This window comes from Oncorhynchus masou, chromosome 12 (genome assembly GCF_036934945.1).
Source record: "Oncorhynchus masou masou isolate Uvic2021 chromosome 12, UVic_Omas_1.1, whole genome shotgun sequence".
Lineage (NCBI taxonomy): Eukaryota > Metazoa > Chordata > Actinopteri > Salmoniformes > Salmonidae > Oncorhynchus > Oncorhynchus masou.
The window spans coordinates 70,310,491-70,336,334 of NC_088223.1; the positions used below are offsets into that span (position 1 = coordinate 70,310,491).

General features: G+C 43.5%; 1 protein-coding gene across 5 annotated transcripts in view; it reads left to right on the forward strand.

The window, feature by feature from the left end:
* LOC135550744 (homeobox protein cut-like 1) overlaps nt 1-25,844 on the forward strand; it is a 212,314-nt gene that overhangs the window by 130,414 nt on the left and 56,056 nt on the right. For all 5 annotated transcript variants that reach the window (XM_064981831.1, XM_064981827.1, XM_064981826.1 and 2 more), the window contains exons 10-14: nt 18,084-18,132; nt 22,232-22,525; nt 23,769-23,827; nt 25,203-25,251; nt 25,350-25,440. In XM_064981831.1, the coding sequence (XP_064837903.1) occupies nt 18,084-18,132; nt 22,232-22,525; nt 23,769-23,827; nt 25,203-25,251; nt 25,350-25,440 (542 nt within the window). The remainder of the gene's footprint in view (nt 1-18,083; nt 18,133-22,231; nt 22,526-23,768; nt 23,828-25,202; nt 25,252-25,349; nt 25,441-25,844) is intronic.

A 25,844-nucleotide genomic window follows, 5' to 3' on the forward strand; every position in this document is an offset into this window, starting at 1 on the left:
TTAGGATCACCATTTTAGGAATGTGAAATGTCAGAATAATAGTAGTGTGATTTATTTCAGCTTTTATTTCTTTCATCACATTTCCAGTGGGTCAGAGATTTACATACACTCAATTAGTATTTGGTAGCGTTGCCTTTAAATTGTTTAACCTGGGCCAAACGTTTCGGGTAGCCTTCCACAATAAGTTGGGTGAATTTTGGCCCATTCCTCCTGACAGAGCTGGTGTAACTGAGTCAGGTTTGTAGGTCTCCATGCTTGCACACGCTTTTTCAGTTCTGTCCACAAATTTCCTATAGGATTGAGGTCAGGGCTTTGTGAAGACCACTCCAATACCTTTAATTTGTTGTCCTTAAGCTATTTTGCCACAACTTTCGAGGTATGCTTGGGGTCATTGTCCATTTGGAAGACCCATTTGCGACCAAGCTTTAACTTCCTGACTGATGTCTTGAGATGTTGCTTCAATATATCCACATCATTTTCCTACCTCATGATGCCATCTATTTTATGAAGTGCAGCAGTCTTTCCTGCAGCAATGCACCCACACAACATGATGCTGCCACCCCCGTGCTTCACAGTTGGGATGGTGTTCTTCGGCTTGCAAGCCTCCCCCTTTTTCCTCCAAACAAAACGATGGTCATTATGGCCAAACAGTTCTATATTTAGGACATTTCTCCAAAAAGTACGATCTTTGTCCCCGTGTGTAGTTGCAAACCATAGTCTGTCTTTTTTATGGCGGTTTTGGAGCAGTGTCTTCTTCCTTGCTGAGCAGCCTTTCAGGTTATGTCGATATAGGACTCGATTTACTGTGGATATAGCTACTTTTGTACCTGTTTCCTCCAGCATCTTCCCAAGGTCCTTTCCTGTTGTTCTGGGATTGATTTGCGCTTTTCACACCAAAGTACTTTCATCTCTAGGAGACAGAACGCGTCTCCTTCCTGAGCGGTATGACGGCTGTGTGGTCCCATGGTGTTTGTTTGTACAGATGAGCATGGTACCTTCAGGCGTTTGGAAATTGCTCCCAAGGACGAACCAAACTTGTGGGGGTCTACAATTTTTTTCTGAGGTCTTGGCTGATTTCTTTTGATTTTCCCATGATGTCAAGCGAAGAGGCACTGAGTTTGAAGGTAGGCCTTGAAATACATCCACAGGTACACCTCCAATTGACTCAAATTATGTCAATTAGCCTATTCAGAAGCTTCTAAAGCCTTGACATAATTTTCTGGAATTTTCACAGCTGTTTAAAGGCACAGTCAACTTAGTGTATTTAAACTTCTGACCCACTGGAATTGTGATACACTGAATTATAAGTGAAATAATCTGTGTGTTAACAATTGTTGGAAAAATTTCTTGTGACTTGCCAAAACTATAGTTTGTTAACGAGAAATTTGTGGAGTGGTTGAAAAACGAGTTATAATGACTCCAACCTAAGTGTATGTAAATTTCCAACTTCAACTGTATAGCATTTCTTTATAGCATTCAATTTCTTCGGCTTCAATGTCTCATCATGGTTGAGTATTGTTCTGTTCTAGTGGATTGTAATTTTGCTGTGGTCTGATAGGGATGTCATTTGGCTGACTGTGAACGCTCAGAGAGACTCTGGGTTGAGGTCGGTGATAAAGAAGTCTACAGTACTACTGCCAAGAGATGAGCTATAAGTGTACCGACTGTATGAGTCCCCTCAAACCCTACCATTGACTATGTACAGACCCAGCAGGCGACAGAGCTGCAGGAGTTGTGACCTGTAGTTTTGTCATAGTTGTGTGTAGGGGGCATATTGGAGAGCTGTCACCTCCAGGTAGGTGTTGTCCCCATGTGTGCTGAGAGTGTCAGGTTCTTGTCCAGTTCTGGCATTTAGGTCACAACAGATTCGTACATGTCCCTGGTCCTGGAAATGTTTTTTCTTCCCCACTATGATGGAGAAGCTGTCATCATTAAAGTATTGGGAGGATATAGGTAGCACACAGAATTAAATTTTTCTCTGTTGAGAGAATGTCCCTATTAATTTCTAACCAGATGTGAAATGCTCCTGTTATGATTAATTTAATAGTGGGTTATGTCTGATCTATACCAAATGAACATACCCAAAGTCATCTTCCTGTTATACTCCTGATAGTTTGGTGGATGGGACCAGTTCTCTGTAACCTAAAGGGCAACCAGTGGGTCCATCTGCTCTATGCCATGTTTCTTGTAGGACTGGTGGTACTGTGGTCTGGGTGCAGGTGCAGTAATGGTCACAGCTGGAAGCCAAACCCATGTTCTCACTCACACACAGTTTCTATGTTTTTATGTGGATTGCTCTGCTCCTGGTGTCCATCTCACTACAGTAGATTATGTAATCCATGCAGGGCTAGTGAATCTTCTTTCTCACTCACATACACACACACTCTCCTTCCGCCTGGCCCCTCTGTGTGTCTGCCTGTGGCCGTCTCTTTCACCTCTCTCAGGGTGTGTGTGTGTGTGTGTGTGTGTGTGTGTGTGTGTGTGTGTGTGTGTGTGTGTGTGTGTGTGTGTGTGTGTGTGTGTGTGTGTGTTCATGTATGGAGGGAACGTTGAGCTGTATATGAGAGAGCAGCGGGTTCTTGCCAACTTGTCTCAACGGGGGCTAGGCGGCGCGTATGTTAGTATGTTAAATAAGTGTGTGTGTGTCACATGGTAATGAGCAGGAAAGAAAGGAGGAGACGGGCGTGAGTCCTCGGGGGCCCCAGCCATAGTGCTTTGATCTGAGGCCCCCCTCAATCCCACAACCCCACAGAGACGACTCCCTCTGCCACACTCTCTCTACCCAACGCCTTATACTCTGTCCATATGCAGTTATAGAGATAATCTACATCAAGGCCATATGATGTGTGTTAATAAACATGGTTTTTTTGCATAAGGTCTATGCATTACATTAAGTTACCTAGTTTTTTATTTATAGATTCCGATTTGCTTTGAAATCTTTGGTAGATAAATGCTTGTGGAATTGTGGCAAACGACTGCTCTGTAAATGTGTTGTCTCTATATTGTAACTCTGGAGTTCTAGAAGGATAAAGACCACTCGCTCTCAGAAACAGCTCTGTTTGATGTCCTCAGAACAGCTGTGACTTGCTGTCTTCATGTCCGTTAAACTGGACTCTGCTGGGGGAGAGCAGCCAAAGCCCCGTCTGTGCTATTGATTTTGAATTTAGACCTGAGCATGTCTGACTTCTCAATTGGGTTTCTGCCTTGATGAGGTTATATGTGTGTAGTGTACTCTAGTTCTTTGGTCTTCACAAGACTGCTTTTCCCCACTTTTTTCCCCTCTTCCTTCATTCTTCACTCGCTACTCCTCTCCTTTAGCCACCTTGTTCTTTCTGTTTCCTTTTTTGCTCCTTACTCATTTCACTCTCTCATTCTTCCCTTTCATACTCCTTCTCTCTCATACTCTTTATACTCCCTCACTATATTTATTTCTCTCCCTTGTTTCTTTTATACACACACATTCTCTCTTTCTCTGTCCCTCCGTTCTGTTGTAAAGAAGTTAGTGTGTACAGTAGGAGTGTTTGAGAAGGAGAGAACCGCTGAAGCGCAATAATGGAATGCATCAATTCACTCCGCCGTTTGGGTACGACCCACCCTCCTAAATCTCCTCTAACCATTCATCTTTCTACCCCCCTTTCCTCTTCCCCTCCCCCTTTCCTCCTCCCTTTTTCATGATTCTGTGGAGGAATGTCACTGTTTAGGCCCAGGCCCTCAAGGTGTCTATCGTCCCCCCGCTTCCTCCATCCCCATCCCCCCCACGTCATGCCTGGGGCTCTCCATTGATGCAGACAGAAGCCCGGGCCTCAGTGTTTAGCGTGCCACGATCTGAAATTTTAATGCACTGCTTTACAACACAGACCTCCCTACACACACACATTATCAGCGCGGCGGCTGCTAGCTCGGTCTCCCCTGAGCCTTCCCCATTTACTGCTCGGCTGAGCAGCGCGCCCGCCCAGGCACACACGCAAACACAGACACAGGCCCCGGATCAGGCGTGGACTGACTGACTTATTCCTCCTCCACTCAAAGGCACGCACACTCACACCTGCTTACCTAGAGGAGTTGGTTTGCTTTTATTTTCATGTATGCCCTGTGTGTTTGTGAGAGCGAAACACGAGTATTAGGTCGTTTGGTGTGTCTGTGTTCGTCTCTGTGTGTCTCTCATTTTGCATTGATAATAGTCCAGCTGGAGGTATGACCGTGTGTGTACAGTACAGTGGATGCTCCTCCTAGCGGTGGGCTAGAGGACAGTATAGATAAAAACACCTTTACCCTGCAACATACACAGCAGATATAAATGGCTTACCTGGTATCACTTTCTGTCAGGCATATGTGTATAGGTGGCAGGGAAGTCAGGCGCAGGAGAGTCAAACGGAGTGTAAAATGGAGTCTTTTAATAAAGTCCAAGTAACATGCTCCATAACACTAAATAGACAAATGAATAATAAATAAATATGGGTACGAAGACCCGTCGCGCACCTATACAAAAACACTACACTGACGATAAACAATCTCTGACAAAGACATGAGGGGAAACAGAGGGTTAAATACACAACAGGTAATGAATGGGATTGAAAACAGGTGTGTGGGAAGACAAGACAAAACCAATGGAAAATGAAAAATGGATCAATGATGGCTAGAAGACCGGTGACGTCGAACGCCGAGCACCGCCCGAACAAGGAGAGGCAACGACTTCGGCAGTAGTCGTGACACTTTCTGTATAAATTAATGCTATCCTCACACAGCAAAATGCATTGTACTGGCTATTTACGGTTGACTTTGGCTTTTTGCTGACAATCATAATTTGCTGGGTGCTCATTTGTCCTATTTCACACATGTGCAAGTGGGTATTAATATGCATGTGCGAATTGTAAATGTGTTTTTTGCATGTAACAAAGACGTTTGGCATGTTTGACCTTTTTGCCTTTGCTGTCGTTTTAGCCAGATTTCATCACTTGTGTATTAAATATATACAGGTATTAACCTCATAAATATAAAGTCCCCATATTTTTTTATTTTTTTAAATTCAATTCAGTCTGGTATGAGAGAATAGTTCCTATCTGCAAAAGCAGGGTGTCTGCGGAAAGCTGTGTATCTTGGCTATTGATCTGTGCCTTAAAATCTTTGGTGTGACTTACTACCATATGTGGGCATACGAATGTATAAGGGCAGGCCGAGCCGATGACCTAATTTCAAGATGGCTGCTACCTACAATCCGGTTAGTGTTGTGAAGCATACACAAAATAAACACAGAATACGATTCACACCAAAAGCCGGGACAACACAGATCACGAGGATGTCTTATTTGTCTCCTTGTGACCTACCGTTATTGATCACCAGCCCCGAGAGTGAAAATGTTTATTTTACACAAGGTTGTCACCAAACAGCAAACATCTTACAAAGTAAGCTTAAATGTGGTCTATGTTTGAGCTATAGCTAAATGGGGGATAAGAAATGAATCCTTAGGTTGATAGGAACGATTCTAGCCTATTGCCAGTATTATCTGATAATGTATGACTTAATGGCAACATCGAATGTCCACTGAGTGACTATATATTTGCGCATGAAAAATATGTTTCCGGCATCCATTACACAGGGAATAGCTACTATGGCACATTGACAGTCTTGTAGCCAATGAGATAAGTTTTCCAGGGATATGCAGTTGACAAGGCCTTGAACCTTTTAGGCTAAATGCGAACTATTGTTACCTGGCTCAGAGACGAGACACACCGAGCACAATACATTACTTTGTAAACAGATTTCACCGCTGTAATTTAATCGCTTTAGCATTAAAGATGGCTTCTCAAAAAGTAAAAACAAAGAATATGGAACAGGAAGCTAAAAAGAAAAGACAGCTATGAATAAGCATACCGACACAGAAGCTTTGAATAAAATACTGGAGCCGGACTCTGATTAGGGGAGCGATTTGGATGAGGATTTTGACTCGGCCGACAAAGATTGCTTTCAAGAAGGATTGGATCCACTTTTAGATCTGTAAGTACATTATTTTCATGACTATATAGCTAATTGAGTATATGTATATTTTTTTTTTAAGTTGTCTGCTTTTTGTGCTTTGGATTTAGTTTACATAGGCCTATGTAACAAGTCATTTCAATGTTATATAATTTCAAAGTGGTTATTGTCATATTAGGTCACTGTTTTCTGTTCTAAATTTCACCCTTTAGAGAGGCCACTAATCTCTCATGGCCATTGTTTATTTGTGGTTCTCACCTCTGCCTTTGTCTCCAAAGTGTGTGTGTGTGTGTGTGTGTGCTTCACACCTTCTATGCGAATCTCTGTACAGATAAAGTGTAGGCTTGGTGTTTTTACTTCACAGTAATGTCATTTGGTAAATTTAGTCAACTGTAATTCTGTCTTACAACAATACATCCCTTTATTTTATTCACCACAGAGTGGAGGATGCAGTCGATTTGGATGATGACATTTGGGAGCCACCCCTCCCCGGCAAGCAACCCCTTTCCGGACAAGGTTGTCACCCCATCTGATGGTTCTATATCCACTTTTCACAGATCTCTTGAAAAAGAAAATAAGGGTTTGTGGCACCATTCGTCCTAACATAATCGGGTTCCCCAAGACTAAGGTAAACAACATGACAAAGACAGTGGAGAGGGGGACCATATGTCGGATCAGGACTAACAAGCTGCTTTTTGTGAAACGGAAGGACACTAGGGAAGTAACTATGCTTACCACAGAGGATAAGGCATTCAATAACAACCATGTCTCAAGGAGGGTGAAAAGGGAAGAATTTCCAAGTTTCTGTGAAGGACTACAATGCCAACATGGGGGGTGTCGACCTATCTGATGCTCTGATAGGCTACTACCAGGGCCTCCACAAGACCAGGAAGTGGTATAAGACTTTTTTGGACCACTTTGTGGACATTGCTACAGTAAATGCTTTATTCTCCACAAGCAGATGGCCAAAGCAAAAGGTCAAATCCCTCTCTCCCAGTTGGCTTTCCGAGAGCAGCTGGTGTTCGAAATGGCTGAATTGGAGGCCCAAAGCAACCTCACAACCATCACAAGACCCCCCACTCAAGGTGAGTGCCACTATCAAACACACATGCCAAAAGGAAGAACTGTAAGTTTGCACAAAACACAGGTGTGGAAAAGGGTGAAATGTCAGATCTTCTGTCCGCAATGTCAGTTGGCTTTTTGTTTCCTGCTTCAAAGACTATCAATACATGCACAAACAATGGTGAAAGTGAAATCTAATAATCGACACCTGGATTGTAATCGTTCATCTTATTTCTATTTTAGTGAAGGACACGGGTGTAACCAAGTTTGTGTAACCAAGTTTGTGTTTGATAATACATTTTATATATTTTTTTAAATGTTTATCTGTTGCTTTTATATTGTTTTTGCAAATCATTCATTAGAATGTGGGACCAATACTTTGGATATGCCTAGGCTAAATGTTTAGGCACTTTGGGGAGGTTGAAAAAACACGTGGATATCCCCTGTATGTCCCCCGACACCACCACAATGTGTGCGAGAGGTTGGTGTGGTACAAATGTAATTCTTATAATGAACAATAACTTTTAGGCACATCCAGTGTGCGAAAACAATTACCACATTTGGACACTTTGGAGAGGTTGAAAGGACATGTGAATGTACCTTGAATACCCCATAAACACCACCACAAAATGTGTGAGGTTGATATGGTACAAATTGTGTTTTTATACTGAACAAATAGCATTTAGGGATTGGAAATATGTAATAGCACTGGAATGATCTCATTTACAGACATATGCCACTTTGGAGAGGTTTAGGGACACCTGACGCTACTTACTAAAACATCTGCCCATTTCTAGCTGTTAGGTCTATTAATCCCATTTTTTCTAATATTGTTCACATTTTGTGGAAGCCATCTGATGTGTTTCCAGCTCTGGGCATTAATAATTCACTCATAGCTTGTCAATAAAAGATTACTTTCAAAATAAAAAAAACTATTTGTTTTTATTTTGTGTGTGCTTGATCTTGTGTATTCTGAACTATGTAACTCCTATCTTCTGATCATTTCCTCATAATCGCCCAGATGTCGTCTATCCAAATATACCACGTTTTGGCATGTCAGAATCATGTAATTACACATGACTAGCAGTTACTTTTGGGTATGTCTATTTAGGCAGAAATCTAGAGGTATTGAGGTAGACTGAAGTGTTCTGTTGTTTAGTATGTTCAAACTATAGTTAGCTTGTAGTCTTTTGGGGGACTGCTGAAAGCCCAATTTGAATTCATCTTAACCTTTGGACTGACTAAAGTGCTTTTAAGAACTCCATGGAGGCAAATACGATCTATCATTTAGAAGACTGCCATCTAGATGGAGTGAGGTGTTTTGGTATGTGTGTTTGCACGTGGGTGTTTGTTCATGTATGTAAGGTAGCTAGCATTGCCAGGGGGCTGAGGGCTCCAGTACACCTGGCTCTCAGCACACCACCGTGTGTATCGCTCCAGTGGAGCCCGTTTTAGAAAATTCCCAAACACCCAACTGCACTTTGATGTACAGACCAGAGCCATCGCACGCTTCTGGGCTATGTGGACTGATGATTTTGTGTGTGCGTCTTCCCCATCTCTCCTGCCTCTGTGGTACCTCCAGGGCCCAGTTTTTCTGAAGTAATCTGGATTTTGCCGATAGGATTAAATGCATAGAAATACAAGGATTCGTCTGTTCTATTCATTCTATGTGTAGTACTGTACATGCGTGCTTGTTTGTGTGTAGATTAGTATTCATTGTCTGTGCTTGCGTGACTGTATATATTTGTTATTTGTGCATCCTCAGCCCCATTGAGTGAGGTAGAGAAAGAGGGGTAGAGAGAAAGAGAGACTGCAGAGAGGGAGAGAAAGGAGCGAGAAAGTAGGCCAGTGGGTAGAATAGCTAGCGACTACAGTGTCAGGCCCACTGTGAAGGGTAGAGGCTGACTGAACACCTGGGGAGGTGTGTGCACAGATGCAAGTGGATGTTTGTCCATGGTCAGGTGCCTGGAGGAGGCCTAAGGTGAGGGACCCACACACAGTAACACACAAGCACATACACATGCTATGCACTCACATGCTCATATACACACACCACACACACACACACACACACACACACACACACACACACACACACACACACACACACACACACGCGGTTGCCCAGGTAGCTCCAGCTGTCAGGGCACTTTACCTCTGTCTGGGTGCTACGCCCCATATTACACCAGGTTCCTGTAAAATACAGTGTTTGAACAGAGAATGAATCAGTCTTCCAATGCTTTAGGCCAGGTACGTCCAATCTTCTCACCCTAGGGATTGACTGCACCCCATATAGCTAGTGACTCTAGTGTCAGGCCCACTGTGCAGAGTAGAGGCTGACTGAACACACTTTGCGTGACCTCATTGCAGGTGGGCGTGCGGTTAAGAAAACAGCAGTCTCTTGCTTCTCCTCAGCCCAAATTGGATGGGAGAGGTCTTAGATCATGAAGAGCTGGGCTCTTTGAGCGCGCCTGCCTGTGTTTCTGTTTCCTTTAAAGATTAATGTCCTATTGATCGAGAAGGCTTTGCAAACAGCAGCTCTGGTGCTTTCCACAGAGGGCCCCCACGCTCGCTAACTCATTCACAAACACATGTGACCCACCAGCTCAATTCAGTTTTATGTAGCAAAATTTGAAATTGTTTTTTACATTGGATAAAAATAGAAAATGGTATATCATACACTACAGTTGAGGAATATTGGGAAAGTAATTCTGCTTGGAATAAACTTGTAACCCCACATTTGAGAAAATGGCCATTGAATGTTTTGGTACACCTGCCGGAGAGCTCTTCTTTGTCTACACCCATTCAGCATTGTTGACACCCTCTTAAGCTTTAGCCCCATCCATTTCTTGAAGGATTCACATGTGAGGCCATGTGCTAAACAGAGTGAGTACAGTAGTGCACTAAACAACCAAAGATGTCAAGACTAAAGGCTGGTTTATACTACGTCTGTAGACAGTTGTCACAGTTATATCATGAGCATTCTATTCTATTCTATGACAAAGTCTTAACTTTAGCTAGTTTTTATTAATTATTACAGGGAAATAAACTTACATCCAGATCACTATTTACAAGTTAATGGTGAGCTAATTACAGAAAATGGTGTGACGAAATAAAAGCAGTGCATTCTACTGGAGAATTTAGAGTTTGGATACGGTCTCGTTTGGCCTAACGTTATATCCTAATTTGACTTTGGTGCAGGACATGTTGTTCTTCACATTACCGTCTCTGATAAACATACACTATATAAAACATACACTATATCAAATAAAGATCAAAGCAAGATCATCTCCCCGAGCTGACAAGGTAAAAATCTGTCGTTCTGCCACTGAAAAAGGCAGTTAACTCACTGTTCCTAGGCCTTTTTCGAAAATAAGAATTTGTTCTTAACTGACTTGCCTAGTTAAATAAGGGTAAAAAACAAGATAAATCCAAACTCAACGTTAACATGGCATCGTGAGAGGGAGAAGCATTCATCTATGTACAGTACCAGTACACACTCATTCAAGGGTTTTTGTTTATTTTTACCTTTTTCTACATTGTAGAATAATAGTAAAGACATCAAAACTATGAAATAACACATATGGAATCATGTAGTAACCAAAAAAGTGTTAAACAAATCAAAATATGCTTGATTCTTCAAAGTAGCCATCCTCTGCCTTGATGACAGCGTTGCACACTCTTGGCATTCTCTCAACCAGCTTCATGAGAAGTCACAAATGCTGCCATCAATCCACGGTTTCTGGTTTGGGAATGTTTTCAAAGTTGCTGTGGGTACGACATCGCTGATGCACTTGCGAATGAACTCGCTCACCGAATCAGCGTATTCATCAATGTTGTTGTTGGACACAATGCGGAACATATCCCAATCCACGTGATCGAAGCAGTCAGCTTTTCCGAAAGGAGGGCCTTATATGCGTCGCGGAAGATAGAATAACAATGATCCAGGGTTTTACCAGCCCTGGTTGCACAATCGATATGCTGATAGAATTTAGGGAGTCTTGTTTTCAGATTAGCCTTGTTAAAATCCTCAGCTACAATGAATGCAGCCTCAGGATATGTGGTTTCCAGTTTACATAGAGTCAAATAAAGTTGATGTGTCTGCTTGGGGGGAAATATATACGACTGTGATTCTTATCGAAGATAATTATCTTTGTAGATAATGCATTCAACATTTGATTGTGAGGAATTCTAGGTCAGGTGAATAGAAGGACCTGAGTTCCTGTATGTTTTTGTGATCACACCACGTCTCGTTAGTCATAAGGCCCGCCCCTCTTCTTACCAGAAAGATGCTTGTTTCTGTCTGCGTGATGCGTAAAGAAACCAGCTGGCTGTAACGACTCCGATAGCGTGTCTCGAGTGAGCCTTATTTCCGTGAAGCAAAGAACGTTAGTCTCTGTCTCAACCTTGTTGTCAAGAGACTGGACATTGGCGAGTAGTATGCTAGGGAGTGGTGCGTGATGTGCCCGTCTCCAGAACCTAACCAGAAGACAGCTTCGTTTGCCCCTTTTACGGCGACGTTGTTTTGGTTCGCCGGCTGGGATCCGATTCATTGTCCTGGGTGTTGGGCAAAACAGAGGAACTTCGGGAAAGTCGTATACCTGGTCGTAATGATGGTGAGTTGACGTTGCTCTTATATTCAGTAGTTCCTCCCGACTGCATGTAATGAAACCTAAGATTACCTGGGGTACCAATGTAAGAAATAACACGTAAAAAAAACAAAATACTGCATAGTTTCCTAGGAACACGAAGCGAGGTGGCCATCTCTGTCGGCGCTGCCTTCTGTGTGTTCTCTTTTCGACTCCCTACACATATTTTCAATCAAACGGCAGAATTGTCTCCATCTCCTTAGCTATCATACTCTGCTTCCACTGGGCATTTCACAGATTTTTTTCCACTGTTGAATGCTGGTTCAGAAGACTCTAACAATGTCTGGTTCAATTAGTATGTTTTTACCAAATCAGGGATTCGTTTTCAGAGTCAGAGTCAGCATGGCACAATCGTCCTCCAGAAAGTGGAGAGCATTAGCAACACTTTTGTCGTTTTTGTGATATCTCTCAAAAAAGCTGAGGTAGAAAGGATTACCTGCACATACTGAGCAGCTCATGTTATAGACAGAAGCACGCTACATGGCAGACCAATCCTTTCTCCTCTCGCTTCAGCCCATCCATTATCTCAGCCAATCATGGCTAGCAGGAAGATTGTGTCTAAACCAACTAGGCTCGTAATTTAACAATAGAAATTTGTAATTTCAGATAGCATAAAAGTTTGAAGCATATGAAAGTTCACGTTCCAGAAAGCATTTCTGCCCAAAAATGTATTCGAATAAAAAATAAATGTTTACGTTCAAATGCCTCTCCTGTGAAGTAGTGACGTAGAGTCCCTCACATATAGTGCACACACACACCGATACACACATAATCTCTCAATCTGTTCCATGGAGAGCCCATTCTCTCACTCTCTCTCACGCCCACTCTTTCCCAGTCTCTGTCTTTAGTGGAGCAGATAGACTGGATGTGTGTGCATGCGTGTGTGCGTTGGTATGTGTGCCCACAGAGCCAAGAGCCAGTTGAGCTGGTGCAGGCAGGGCCTTAGCCTCGCCAGAGCTGTGCACATTAATAACATCAGCCTAGCACATGACAGGCCCACAGAGCGAGCGGGAGGGAGGGGAGAGTGAGAGGCAGAGGTGAGAGAGGGAGGGAGGGGTGAGGAGGGAGGCAGGCAGAGTTGGGAGGAGGGGAGGTGAGAGAACAAGGAGAAAGAGGATAGATGAGAAGAGGAAGAAGGGAAAGGAAATTATAGGAGGGGAGAGAGATGGATGTGGGGTGTGTGTTTGTGTGTGTTTGTTAGAGCGTATATCTGTTTGGAGAAGTGTGCGTGTGTGTGTGTACACATCCATGTAATTTGTGCGAGTGTCTGTTTCTCCGTATCTGGGCAATCTGTGTTGATTTATTTGAGTTGGCCTGCACGTACGGGACGCATGTGGACAGGCGCTCAAATGAGCAGCCTTAAACCCGGATGGCAGTCTGATTTCCTCAGCCACTCGCTCCACCAAGAGATAAATGTCAAGTTTGTTCACGCCTCTCCCCCCAACCCGTCGCGGGTTGTGTGTGTGTGTCCCAGACACCGGCACGGTGCTATGACATGGTCTCGGGCACGCTGGCGGTGGGCTTTTTTGACGGTGGCGTTTCTGCTCGGTCGGAGCTCCGTTTCCCTCCCCGGTGCCCTGATGTGTTGTGATTTGGCATCGGGCTGGAATGAGCCTTCTCTCTCTCTCTCTCTCTTTCTCTCTCCTTCTCTCTTTCTCTCTCTCTCCTTTTCTTTCTCCTTTTCTTTCTCTCTCTCTCTCTCTCTCTCTCTCTCTCTCTCTCTCTCTCTCTCTCTCTCTATCTCTGTTTATGATATGCCACAGCCAATGTCCCTTCACTCATCACCATCACACCCCTTGCTGTCAGTTGAGATTTATTCTTCTGCAGAATATAGGACTGGCTGATACACATCCCACACACACGAACATACCTCCTATTTTCATCACCAGAACCCCTTAAAACCCACTTTCTTTTTTCACAGAGGCGTCTTCCTCTAAGTTATTATATTATGACTGGTGAGCCATCCCAAAAGAGCCTATTTATAGTGTTCTCCAGTGCTACAAATGACATCACAGGCAGACCTCCACAATATTATTGCAAACCCCCACAGTGACACTGTAAGCAGAGCTCCATGGCCCGAGCAATATAAACACAGCTCTGGATTGATAGAGAGATTTAGCAGCAGGGCATGCCAGGCCTGGTAGCATAATACAATATGTGTGTGACTGTGTGTGTTGTAGGACATAACTGGAACATTTCACTGCAGATGTTAGCTTTAGCGCTATTTTGGGCGAGCGCAGCAACGGGGCAACAACACTATCAGCACAATGCTATTTCTTCCCTCTGGGGACATATTTTGTATGTTGGGAAGAATGGTATCATATGTGGAGTGTTGTATGAATGATATCCCCACCCTTTTCATTTTCCCTGGACTTTGTTACCAGGCACATAAAATACTGGTTCATGGTGCTCTACTAAATGTGACTTTGTGTATTTCCTGAATAGGCTGTGCTAGCTAGGTGGATGAGTGTTATGGGTCCAGCAGTATCATTGTCTCTTGGGTCTGTGTGGTTGTTGTGGGTGGAAACTCTAATAAAAGTGGATAACAATATTGTGACGAGCAGCCCGGCCACATCAGTGTGAAGAATGGCCATGTTAACATGGCCTTCCATTCTCCTCCTCCGACACACACACACACACAGCGAGAAGAGCCAAACCCCGGGGGCCATTTTGCCTCTCCAGCCGCAGAAAGGTTAAGCAACTACACCAGAAGAGAGAAAGAGGGAGCGAGTAAGTGAGGGGAAAAAAAGACAAAGGAGGAAAGCGAACAATCTCCAAGGCGACATTGGCTGTGCTGAAAGAGAACGGGAGGAAAATGAAAATCTAATGGGCTAAATCTGTGAAATGTCGTGCTGGCCCAGGGGGATTGGGCTGGGAGTAAGGGGGCACAGGATATGAAGGGAAAAGAGAGAGAGGGATAGAATGGTGAAGAGGAATGGATTACCAGAGGCGTATCGTAGCGTTCCGGACTCGTCCCGGCCACAGAGCCCGACCAGAGGAGTTAACGGCTCATTTCCAACAGGCGGCGATGGAAAGGTCAGGGCGGCCGAGAGAAGAGGGCCCCGGCCCCTGGTTTTGACCAGAAAACCCCAACACACACCATCAGCACCACTACAGGGGCCATTTGCACACCTTCGGTTCACTCTAGTTCAAGTCATCTGAGGTGGTGTCGTTTTAATGTCAGGTATCGGGGTTCAAAATGCATCCAGGGTGAGCTCAACAGACTACATCATATTCACCACATTTTCAGTATTTATGATTAAGCATTCTGGATGAGTGGTAGAATAATTGTGGAGCCCCAACACCTTAACCTACTGCACTGTTCCCAAAGTCTCTGGGAGTCTTGTTTATAACTGCACTGTTCCCAAAGTCTCTCTCTGGGAGTCTTGTTTATAACTGCACTGTTCCCAAAGTCTCTGGGAGTCTTGTTTATAACTGCACTGTTCCCAAAGTCTCTGGGAGTCTTGTTTATAACTGCACTGTTCCCAAAGTCTCTCTCTGGGAGTCTTGTTTATAACTGCACTGTTCCCAAAGTCTCTGGGAGTCTTGTTTATAACTGCACTGTTCCCAAAGTCTCTCTGGGAGTCTTGTTTATAACTGCACTGTTCCCAAAGTCTCTGGGAGTCTTGTTTATAACTGCACTGTTCCCAAAGTCTCTGGGAGTCCTGTCTTGTTTATAACTTGTTCCCAAAGTCTCTGGGAGTCCTGTTTATAACTGCACTGTTCCCAAAGTCTCTGGGAGTCTTGTTTATAACTGCACTGTTCCCAAAGTCTCTGGGAGTCTTGTTTATAACTGCACTGTTCCCAAAGTCTCTGGGAGTCCTGTTTATAACTGCACTGTTCCCAAAGTCTCTGGGAGTCTTGTTTATAACTGCACTGTTCCCAAAGTCTCTGGGAGTCTTGTTTATAACTGCACTGTTCCCAAAGTCTCTGGGAGTCTTGTTTATAACTGCACTGTTCCCAAAGTCTCTGGGAGTCCTGTTTATAACTGCACTGTTCCCAAAGTCTCTGGGAGTCTTGTTTATAACTGCACCGAAATTTTCTTGTTACTTACAACCTCATGCTAATCGCATTAGCCTACGTTAGCTCAGCCGTCCCGTGGAAGGGACACTGATCCCGATGAGGCGCAGGGCAAACACCTCCGGTCCTCTGGAGTCAGGGTCTGTACTGTGTGAATATGGTTCACTGTACACCCGGAGGGAGATGTTTGTTCACTCTCACTGGTCTGAATTTGGTTTTACGCAGTCAGTTAGCGACCACTGTGACTGACTGTGTGGGGGTTTTGTGGGTGCCCAGACCTAGACAACCAAGACATATTCCGCAGAAAGTGCTGCCTGCTCTGGTCTTAATCCCAGAGTCTCCGGCTTAGATTCCACATTTACCGACATTCTGCATGAATTCAATTGCATTTTTGGGGAAGTGATTTCCATGCATTGACTATTTCTATATGTATGCTTCATAACAGATGTCTGGAGAATCACACAACAAATCATTTCCCTTAGCTTGCCTTGTATCCCTCCAATAGAACAGTATTGTTGTGATGTGACAGTGTATTGTCCTTGTCCCAGTGAAACTGGGTTGTGCTGTAGCACGGCTGGGTGAGGGGATGGGGGTGAGTGGGGGATTGGGCATCGGTGCCATGACCACAGATCGCACACTGTTAATACATTTTATTCCCAAACCTAATCGCTGATCCTCCTCTCAGCATTACAGCAGTATTTCCTTTCCCTAATTCCCAAATCCAGGCAAATCCAAAGGTATTTAATAATACTTTGCATCTGTACCTTGATTGAACTATCAAATTCCAATGCTATTTGGGTTGCATTAGTATCAAGAGCAGCACACATTGTTAATGCCTGGGTATCTTGTTAAAATCACAACACTAACTGGTTGGGAAAGCTTTTCCTCGTCTCTCTCTCCAGAAGCTTTTACAATTGGATTGTGTTGTCCAAACACAGAATGCTTTTAACAGTAGAGGAGATTTAATGTCATATGATTTGGACTGCAGCCAGAGGGTTGTATTGGCCCCATGTGTGTTGTTTCCATCCACAACACTATTTGTTTGTGGCTGTGTCTCAATCAGCAGTACCGGTATCATATTGCAATCTTTAATAGAAGCAGTTGATCTACAGTTTATTATGAATAACAATGCATCTCAATGATAATCCCTGCTCATTACAAATATGCCGTGCACTTAAAATGTGACACGAAACCCAATTAACATAATTTAAAGCATTCAAAGTTATTATCTATAATTAGATGTTGCCATTAAATTAAGCATGGCCACATTTGGCTCCACTCAGTGTGTGAGCGTTGCCACAGCCTGAGCCTGCATAAATGGAAGGGGCCCACTGAGAAGAAACCGTTATCTGAGCCCTGCAATTCTGACTGGCTGGGTAATTAAAAAACCAAGGGTAGAAGTACCACATCAACCCAATGCACGCACACGCACGCACGCACGCACGCACGCACGCACGCACACACACACACACACACACACACACACACACACACACACACACACACACACACACACACACACACACACACACACACACACTCGCAATTGGTTGCATGACACAAAACCCGATAGTGTTTCTATTTGCTGGAATGGATTTAACACCTGTTCCTCTACCACGATAAGTGAATATCAAATTAAATGTCAAATATCACATTTTCAAACGCACGTTCAGTTCCAACTCCAGTGTAGTAAATCCTATTGAGTCACTGAACAATTGTCCAGTAGCTGACGGAGGAGCACAAAGTGTGGGATAATACTAACCAGCGAAGCATACCTTTTAACCCTGGGGTTAAGCATGGAGAGATGTGAATAAACTCCTAAGTCGAATGCCATTTGTGGGCTTGAGCCCGGCCACTAAACAGAATGGAAAAATATGATATGAGATTAGTATGTATTAAGGGGGAGGCCTAAAAACGACATTAGTGTAATCCTTCTGTTTTACGGCAGGGCTTGTCCTCATGACTCAGGAAGGGACAGAGTGGCAGGGAGACGGAAGGATTAGGGTGTAACTGAGAGGGTCTTAATGGGCATGGGCAGGGACGAGACATGCAGCAAGCCAACTCTAGAGGACGAAGCTCTCACTGTCAAACACACAAACACATACAGAAGGAACGTATTGTCAGGTTTCTGTATACAGTAGGAATCCAGTCTGTATATACAGTTATAAATATATATTGTATAGATGTATACAGAGTTGTGTGCAAATGCACGCACAGAACATTACAGTGCATGTTAACGCTCAGTCCCACTCATGTGAACACACAGTTATCTATCACTCTACAAATGTACGCTATTTTATACTGTGTTCCATCCTGTTGCTTGTGTGCCAAGCTTTTTGTTTGCCTCCTTGTTGATTACATGCCCTGTTCTTTCTACAGGGGCGATGAGATTGAAGTGGTGATGTCAGACCTGAAGAGAGTCAATCAGGTCAGTCCCTGGCTGTTTTTAACCCCTCATCACAACCATCCTATCAAAGTGTGTTATGAATATGCAAAGATACATACTACTCATATACACCCTTTGGCCTTAGTGTCAGTGTGTATTTTTAAGAAGCTTGATACAGGAGTTGCTCTGTTTCAAATATGTTCAAAATTGTGTTCCAGAAAATATGAAACATGGAAAATTCCAAAAAGAAAAGGTGAAACTAGCCTCTTAAAGAACAACACAGACACATAGGCTATCCTATTAGAGTGTGACTAATCTGGCGTTGCCTCTCCATCTTTGGCCCCCTTTAATGTATTTTTCCATTTTTTCTGCCCAGAAACATCATAGCGGTGATTAGGCATTATTTACACTGAGACGACCCTTTGATATCTGCCGAGAATATAAGCCAAGATAATGAGCAGCAGTGTAATTACTCTCTATGGGCTTTGGGTCTGGAGTTGAAAAATATTTTTTTGTGAGGTTCATCAATGCCGTCTTTACCATGGGATCTTGTTTATATCTAGTTTGTTAGACTGTGAATTAGGGCCGGGATGATACCAGTTTCTCTATACACGTCAGTATTGTGGCAAGGAAACAAAACACGAAGCAGATTTGACTTATTTCGAAAAACAGCCCTAATTTTGAAAAAAACATCATTATGGTGTCATCCAGAGTCGCATGTAAACTCAGCAAAAAAGAAACGTCCTCTCACTGTCAACTGTGTTTATTTTCAGCAAACATAACGTGTAAATATTTGTATGAACATAACTAGATTCAACAACTGAGATATAAAGTTCCACAGACATGTGACTAACAGAAATGGAATAATAATATTGCAGAAATGGAATAATGTGTCCCTAAACAAGGGGGGGGGGTCAAAAGTAACAGTCAGTATCTGGTGTGGCCACCAGCTGCATTAAGTACTGCAGTGCATCTCCTCCTCATGGACTGCACCAGATTTGCCCATTCTTACCCCACTCTTCCACCAAGGCACCTGCAAGCTCCCGGACATTTCTGGGGGGAATGGCCCTAGCCTTCACCCTCTGATCCAACAGGTCCCAGAGGTGCTCAATTGGATTGAGATCTGGGCTCTTCGCTGGCCATGGCAGAACATTGACATTCCTGTCTTGCAGGAAATCATGCACAGAACGAGCAATATGGCTGGTGGCATTGTCATGGTGGAGGGTCATGTCAGGATGGGTACCACATGAGGGAGGAGGATGTCTTCCCTGTAACGCACAGTGTTGAGATTGCCTGCAATGACAACAAGCTCAGTCCGATGATCCTGTGACACACCGCCCCAGACCATGACGGACCCTCCACTTCCAAATCGATCCCGCTCCAGAGTACAGGCCTCGGTGTAACTCTCATTCCTTCAATGATAAACGCGAATCCGACCATCACCCCTGGTGAGACAAAACCGCGACTCATCAGTGAAGAGCACTTTTTGCCAGTCCTGTCTGGTCCAGCAACAGTGGGTTTGTGCCCATAGACAACGTTGTTGCCGGTGATGTCTGGTGAGGACCAGCCTTACAACAGGCCTACAACCCCTCAGTCAGCCTCTCTCAGCCTATTGCGGACAGCGAGCACAAAAGAAAAGAAGAATAGAAAAATCTATCTACAGTTTGTGCAAATGTAGAAGAGTAGGGAGGTAGGCAATACATAGGCCCAAGAGGTGAAAATAATTACAATTTAGCATTAATACTGAAGTGATAGATGTGCAAGTAGAGATACTGGGGGTGCAAGAGGGTAAGTAATAATATGGTGATGAGGTAGTCGGGTGTGCTATTTTCAGATTGGCTGTGTAGTGGTACAGTGATTGTTAAGCTGCTCTGACAGCTGATGCTTAAAGTTAGTGAGGGAGATATAAGACTCCAGCTTCAAAGATTTTTGCAATTCGTTCCAGTCATTGGCAGCAGAGAACTGGAAGGAATGGCGGCCAAAGGAAGTGTTGACTTTGGGGATGACCAGTGCAATATAGCTGCTGGAGCATATGCTACGGGTGGGGTTTGATATGCTTAGATAACTTGCAAGTTAAACATAGGGGTCGTGCTAATGCAGAATTCTGTGTTTTTCACACAGGAAAAAAATATACATTATACACAGATCTAAAATGCTTCTTGGAATTTCTACTCGGTATCAGACAAATTTTGTGCTTCAGTTTTACTTCTCCACTTAGAATGCCAGTTTGTGAATTCTCATCTTCCACAAACAGCGCTCTTACTGATGTGTAGCTACTTAGATTAACTTTAAGCAAAACATTCGGAAATGTAGCTGGCTGTATTCTTTCTATGATAGAAGTTTGAAACATGCATCGTTTTCAAAAAAAAGTACATTTTTCATTGTAAGCTCATTTACTGATGTGGCTGCCAGCCAAATAGCGTTGCACTTCTGATGAAAATTAAGCATTTTCTCTTGCAGAATGTGTTGCACTTATGTATTTTCTGTTAAGTAAAACTACAGTTGCACGTCCTTGATCATTCTAGTGAAGCAAAAAAACATTACATTTGCATATAAAATGCGACCCCTGTCAATACAGAGCTGGACTTCCTCTCTCTTTTACAAACAAACAATTAACTGGCTAAACTGTTCTGGGGAACTACGGTAAACTTCACAATGTAAAATAGTGTGACAAGTGAAATGAAGAACGCAATCTGCTTTATCTCTTAACGCCCTCAAACTCAACTCTGGACCTCTAAGCCAGTTCCACTGAATTTTTGTTATTGTTCCCGTCTATTTTGGGACTGATTTAGACCTGGGACACCAGGTGTGTGTGCAATTAATTCTCAGGTAGGACAGAAAACCAGCATGCTACAGACCTCATAGTGTAAGAGTTAGGTACCCCTGTCCTAACGTATTGCACAAGTTGACTGCAGGTAAGTATCTAAAATATTAAAATATCCATACCAGGGTATACCGCCCAAGCCTAGAGACCAGGTAGTTGAAATTAAACAATCACTGAAGTTGATCAATAAGCTCAGTTGGTGAGGTGATTAGTTGTCAGGTGAAGTGTGTGTGTCTGTGTGTGTGTGTGTGTGTATGTGTATGTTGTGTGCGCCACACTGTCACTTAGTTCCTGTAATCACCTGTCTTATCTGACTGCGCAGGCAGACGCACACTACACACACACTCCTCAGATCTGCTAGCAAAGCGACAGAGGGTTTAGATAGGGGCGTTGAGTGAGAATCATTGGTGTCAGCCTTCTCTAGACGACACTTAATTTTCCCCACTCCCAATGACTGGGCAAGTTGCAGTGTCATTCCATCACTTTATAAATGATGGTACATTCACTTCCAATCATGGTCACATTTAGCTGTGTAATAATAATGTGAGAGACAAGGGAGGAGGATTTTCTTTTCTTCTGTAGGGCACATTGTTCATGGTACTCTTTAGAAGAATATTTATAATGTGTGGGTATCTGTTTTCATCACACTTCAATATACGTTAGCCCTTGGGAGTAATATCTCACTAAAGGTTTTCCTGTGCATCTGCTTACCTTGTTTTTCTCTGGCTACGGCATAATTAAAGGGAGCCCACTGATTACAATTTATAATAGAATCACCCAAAACAATTATTTGGCATTATATGAAATAGTGCCCTCATTACCCAAACTTTTGGAATAACTTAACCGCCTGAAAAATGTAGCATTTCCATAATTCCATAAAGATGAAGGCTTTAGCTCCTGATATATCTAAAGGTTGAATGTTTAAGCACCTTCAACATGTAATGAGTCATTAGGATGCCTTGTGTTCTTCCCCCACTTGTTTTCTGATGTGGTTCAGTCATGATCTGATGCAGGAGGATATGCATGAATATACAAATCCATGAGAGTGAAATCGCTGTGGGTCTAAATTCTGTACTCACTGTTCTATTTTGGAACTAAAGATGCATGTGTGCAATTCAAACTTCAACGTAAAATAAATGTCTATTAGACAAACATTTAGGTTATATTAGCAAATCTTAAGTTTAGATTTGGGCCTTGAAAAATGGCTGTGTATAGACTTGAGACCTACAGTGATTTATCTTATAGTTATCTGTAGACAACATGACAGCGAAGGGTGGGATAGTGGGGAAACTTGACTTGTCTCTCTCTCCTTCACAGAGAGCTGAGGTAGCGGAGAGAGAAGCAGAGGCTCTTCGGGAACAGCTGTCGTCCGCCAACAAGTCCCTCCAGCTTGCCACACAGATCCAAAAGGCCCCTGACATGGAGCAGGCCCTGGAGGTTCTGTCGCGCTCCAGTCTGGAGGTGGAGCTGAGCGCCAAGGAGCGGGAGGTGCTGCAGCTGGCCGAGGACGTACAGAGACTGCAGGCTAGTTTGGCCAACATCCGGGAGAATTCTGCCTCGCAGATAAGCCAGCTGGAGCAGCAGCTCAGCACCAAGGAGAGCTTACTCAAGGTTAGCCCCGTCACACCACCACAGTAACACTGAGGGCCCTGGTCAGTGCCGTAATGCTATGAGGGCCCTGGTCAGTGCCGTAACGCTATGAGGGCCCTGGTCAGTGCCGTAACACTATGGGGGCCCTGGTCAGTGCCGTAACGCTATGGGGGCCCTGGTCAGTGCCGTAACGCTATGGGGGCCCTGGTCAGTGCAGTAACGCTATGGGGGCCCTGGTCAGTGCCATAACGCTATCATTACAAGTAATATCTCAGTCTCTTTAAAAGCAAAATAAACATAAAACATTTGAACAAAATAAAATTAAGGCTCTGGCACTTCCCACAGCTTTAGATGATAGGCAGTTCAGAAATGTAATATCTTGAGAGGAGGGAGCATAGATGGTACAGCCAGGCAGGGGGGTATAGACAGACAGGCCACGGAGCTCTTCATTGGGCACCTCATCATCTTCGATAGTCACAGCTTCTCCTCCGTAGGTAGGCTAGTCTGGTCATCAGCAAGGCCTCTGGTCAAATATTGTATAAACAATTGGTGGTTTCAGTTCTTGACTCCTACTGTAAGCACTACCTTTCAGCTTTAACTGAGAAAAACAGTATTTCACAACTGAAACATTTCAGTTGACTAATGCGTAGCCCGAAACCCTCTATCCATAAACATTACAGTGGTTTTACTGAACTCTGCTGGGCACCTCTCCTACGGCTCTGCATTTAGGACTTGACTGACAAGTCTTTGTATCTGTGACGACTGAACAGACATGTCATATCCAGTGAGCTTTATGCACAGAGACTGAAGTGCTTCTCTATCGGAAGTTGTCGTGATATGGTGTCACTACATGGTAATGTGTAAAGATTGCACAAAAGAGAAAGGAGCAGAATTATTATGAACTCTTCTCAGTGCACTGAGCCATCTCAAATGTACACATGCTAATGCACTGGGACTCCTTAAGAAAACATATTCTATACTGTGACTCTCCAAATATTTCCTTCCCAATTCATTGGTCCTCATTGCGATCACTGTAAAACCACCCCTATTTATACAGAGTTGTCTCTAAAGTGTATACTTTCCTTAATTTTCCCATGCCTTGAAATAGCTAAAGTATGCTCTTTCCCCACGCACTGAGCCCACTTGATTATACACTTACTTTTACGCTTCTCCCAAGAGTACATTCCCCAAGTGTACACTTGCTTAAGCACTCCTTTAGTACCCCATCTTAAGAGAGTAACTAAGTGTCTCTCTTTCCACACAGCAACTGGAGGAGAAACTGCGTGAGCAGGCAGACTACGAAGCCATCAAGAAAGAGCTCAGGTAATTCACTTTCCCCCTCAGTCTGCCTTCCCTCCCCTCAGCCACAGGCATCAAAACACCATACACATTAACCAGGTCAAATTAATTCCTGCCTCCAAGCCTATACTTGTGATGCCACTGAGTGCAAGTCTGTGCGATTCGGACACCCTGCCAAACCACCCTCAAGACTATCATTAACCTTTAGATTTAGCCCTTGAATGTGGACTCGCTGAGTCTGAGTATTATTGGCACTGGTAGTGCCTATCAGAAATGTTAGTTTGATTGGACAGTAGGACTTTGCGTTCAACCTCTGTTTGCCACTGCTTTCTTATCTGATCAGAATGTTTGGGGTCTGGAGATGGGAAGCTAAAATGGCTGTGCTGTACACTCATTAAAGGGGTATGTACTTGGATGTTTCTCCCCAAATGTGGGTTTAGTGTCATGCTCTTCTAATCTTTTCGCTTCTTTTAAAGCTGCAATATATAACTTCTTGGGCGACCTGACCAAATTCACATAGAAATGTGCGCTATAGATCTGTCATTCAACCAAGGACATCTGTTATGATAAATGGCATTTTTAATCTTTACTCATTAACAACACACACGTCATGAACTTAATTGCGCCATTTTCAGTTTTCTATGACATTGGCTTATATAAGCTCTATCATTTCTGGTATGGGATCCCAAGATGACGGTGAACAGTGGCTTCAGTTTTTTTGGTGTTGTGCTGCATGTTATCTCAGTCCAAGTCAGTAACAAGAAGGCTAACTAAGTTAAGATTTGCAGATAAGATAATTGGACGGCACTGCCCATGTTTAGGGTACTCGGGTGGTTTCTTACCAGGATTTAACCATCTTCACTCGTCTGGACGGCAGGGCCGTCTGAACATTAATTTGGTAACTGGATTTTCAGGCATAATATTCCCAATTGGAAGAAGTCCTAAAGGTAGTATCAGTGAATGGCTCTGTTTGTGAGAGTTTTCAGCACCACTATGATGGTCAGCCAAAGAGCTATTTGTGGGAATTTGTATTGATAGCCCGTCTGTGGTCCCAAAGGGAAGCATTCCTCTCCTAATAGACTAAAGTGTCTTTATTTGCCTCCCAACCTTTTCATAGACGCTTTTTCCTTTATAGATAATATCGCCTGAAATCCAATTGGCACCCAGCACATGATTGAATAATCCATTTTAATTACTGTGATTGGCTCTAAGGATTTCATTGCATTATCAGATTTTGATGGTCGGAGCAGAGTGAAGGACTGCCTGTCGCTGATGTAGATGTTCTGTGGGGGCTGATAGCAGATAAATGTCAGTCCTGTGGTGCTGTGTGTATTTGTGATCTCCTTTTTGCAGTGGGTGCAGTAATAAAGTGGTCCATTTCTCCTTGTTTACTTCACAGTATCCTAAAGTCAATGGAGTTTGGCTCTTCAAACTTCTCCTCAGCACAGGTAAGGAGGCTGAATATTGCATTTGAGTTTTATTGGAACAATATTTAGACAATGTATCTTATCAAACAAGGTTTAACAATTTCCTATCTCTGTGTCAGGACTCTAAGAAGCCTCTGGAGTTGTTGTTGAAGAGTCGAGGCCTGCAGTCTGAGAGCTCCTCCCTGCGCCTAAACAGCAGTGAACAGAGTGGTGAGTCCTTCAAGCGCTCTCACTCACACATACACACACATACATAACTAGACACACGTACACACACACGCACACATTATTTATTAAGGTGACTTATCAATCAGACATCTACTGTGGACTATGTAGTGTTTGTTTGCCATCTTGAACTTGCCAACTGACCAAGTTGAACATTAGTTTTCACCATTTTTATTTGTTTAAATTTCCTTAAAGCTGAGCTCCGCATTAGGGGAAATATATGGCTTCCCGTTTTTGTTTTGTTTATTAAACGGAGAAGAGGAGCGCCAGCGCTGTGGTAAAAAGCAGTCATAATACATACTCTGCTGTTCTATTGTGCGTGCATTGATGTCAGAGGGGGAAAAACTGTGTTTGATTTCAACTTTAACCAGTATCAAAGCAGCCAATGT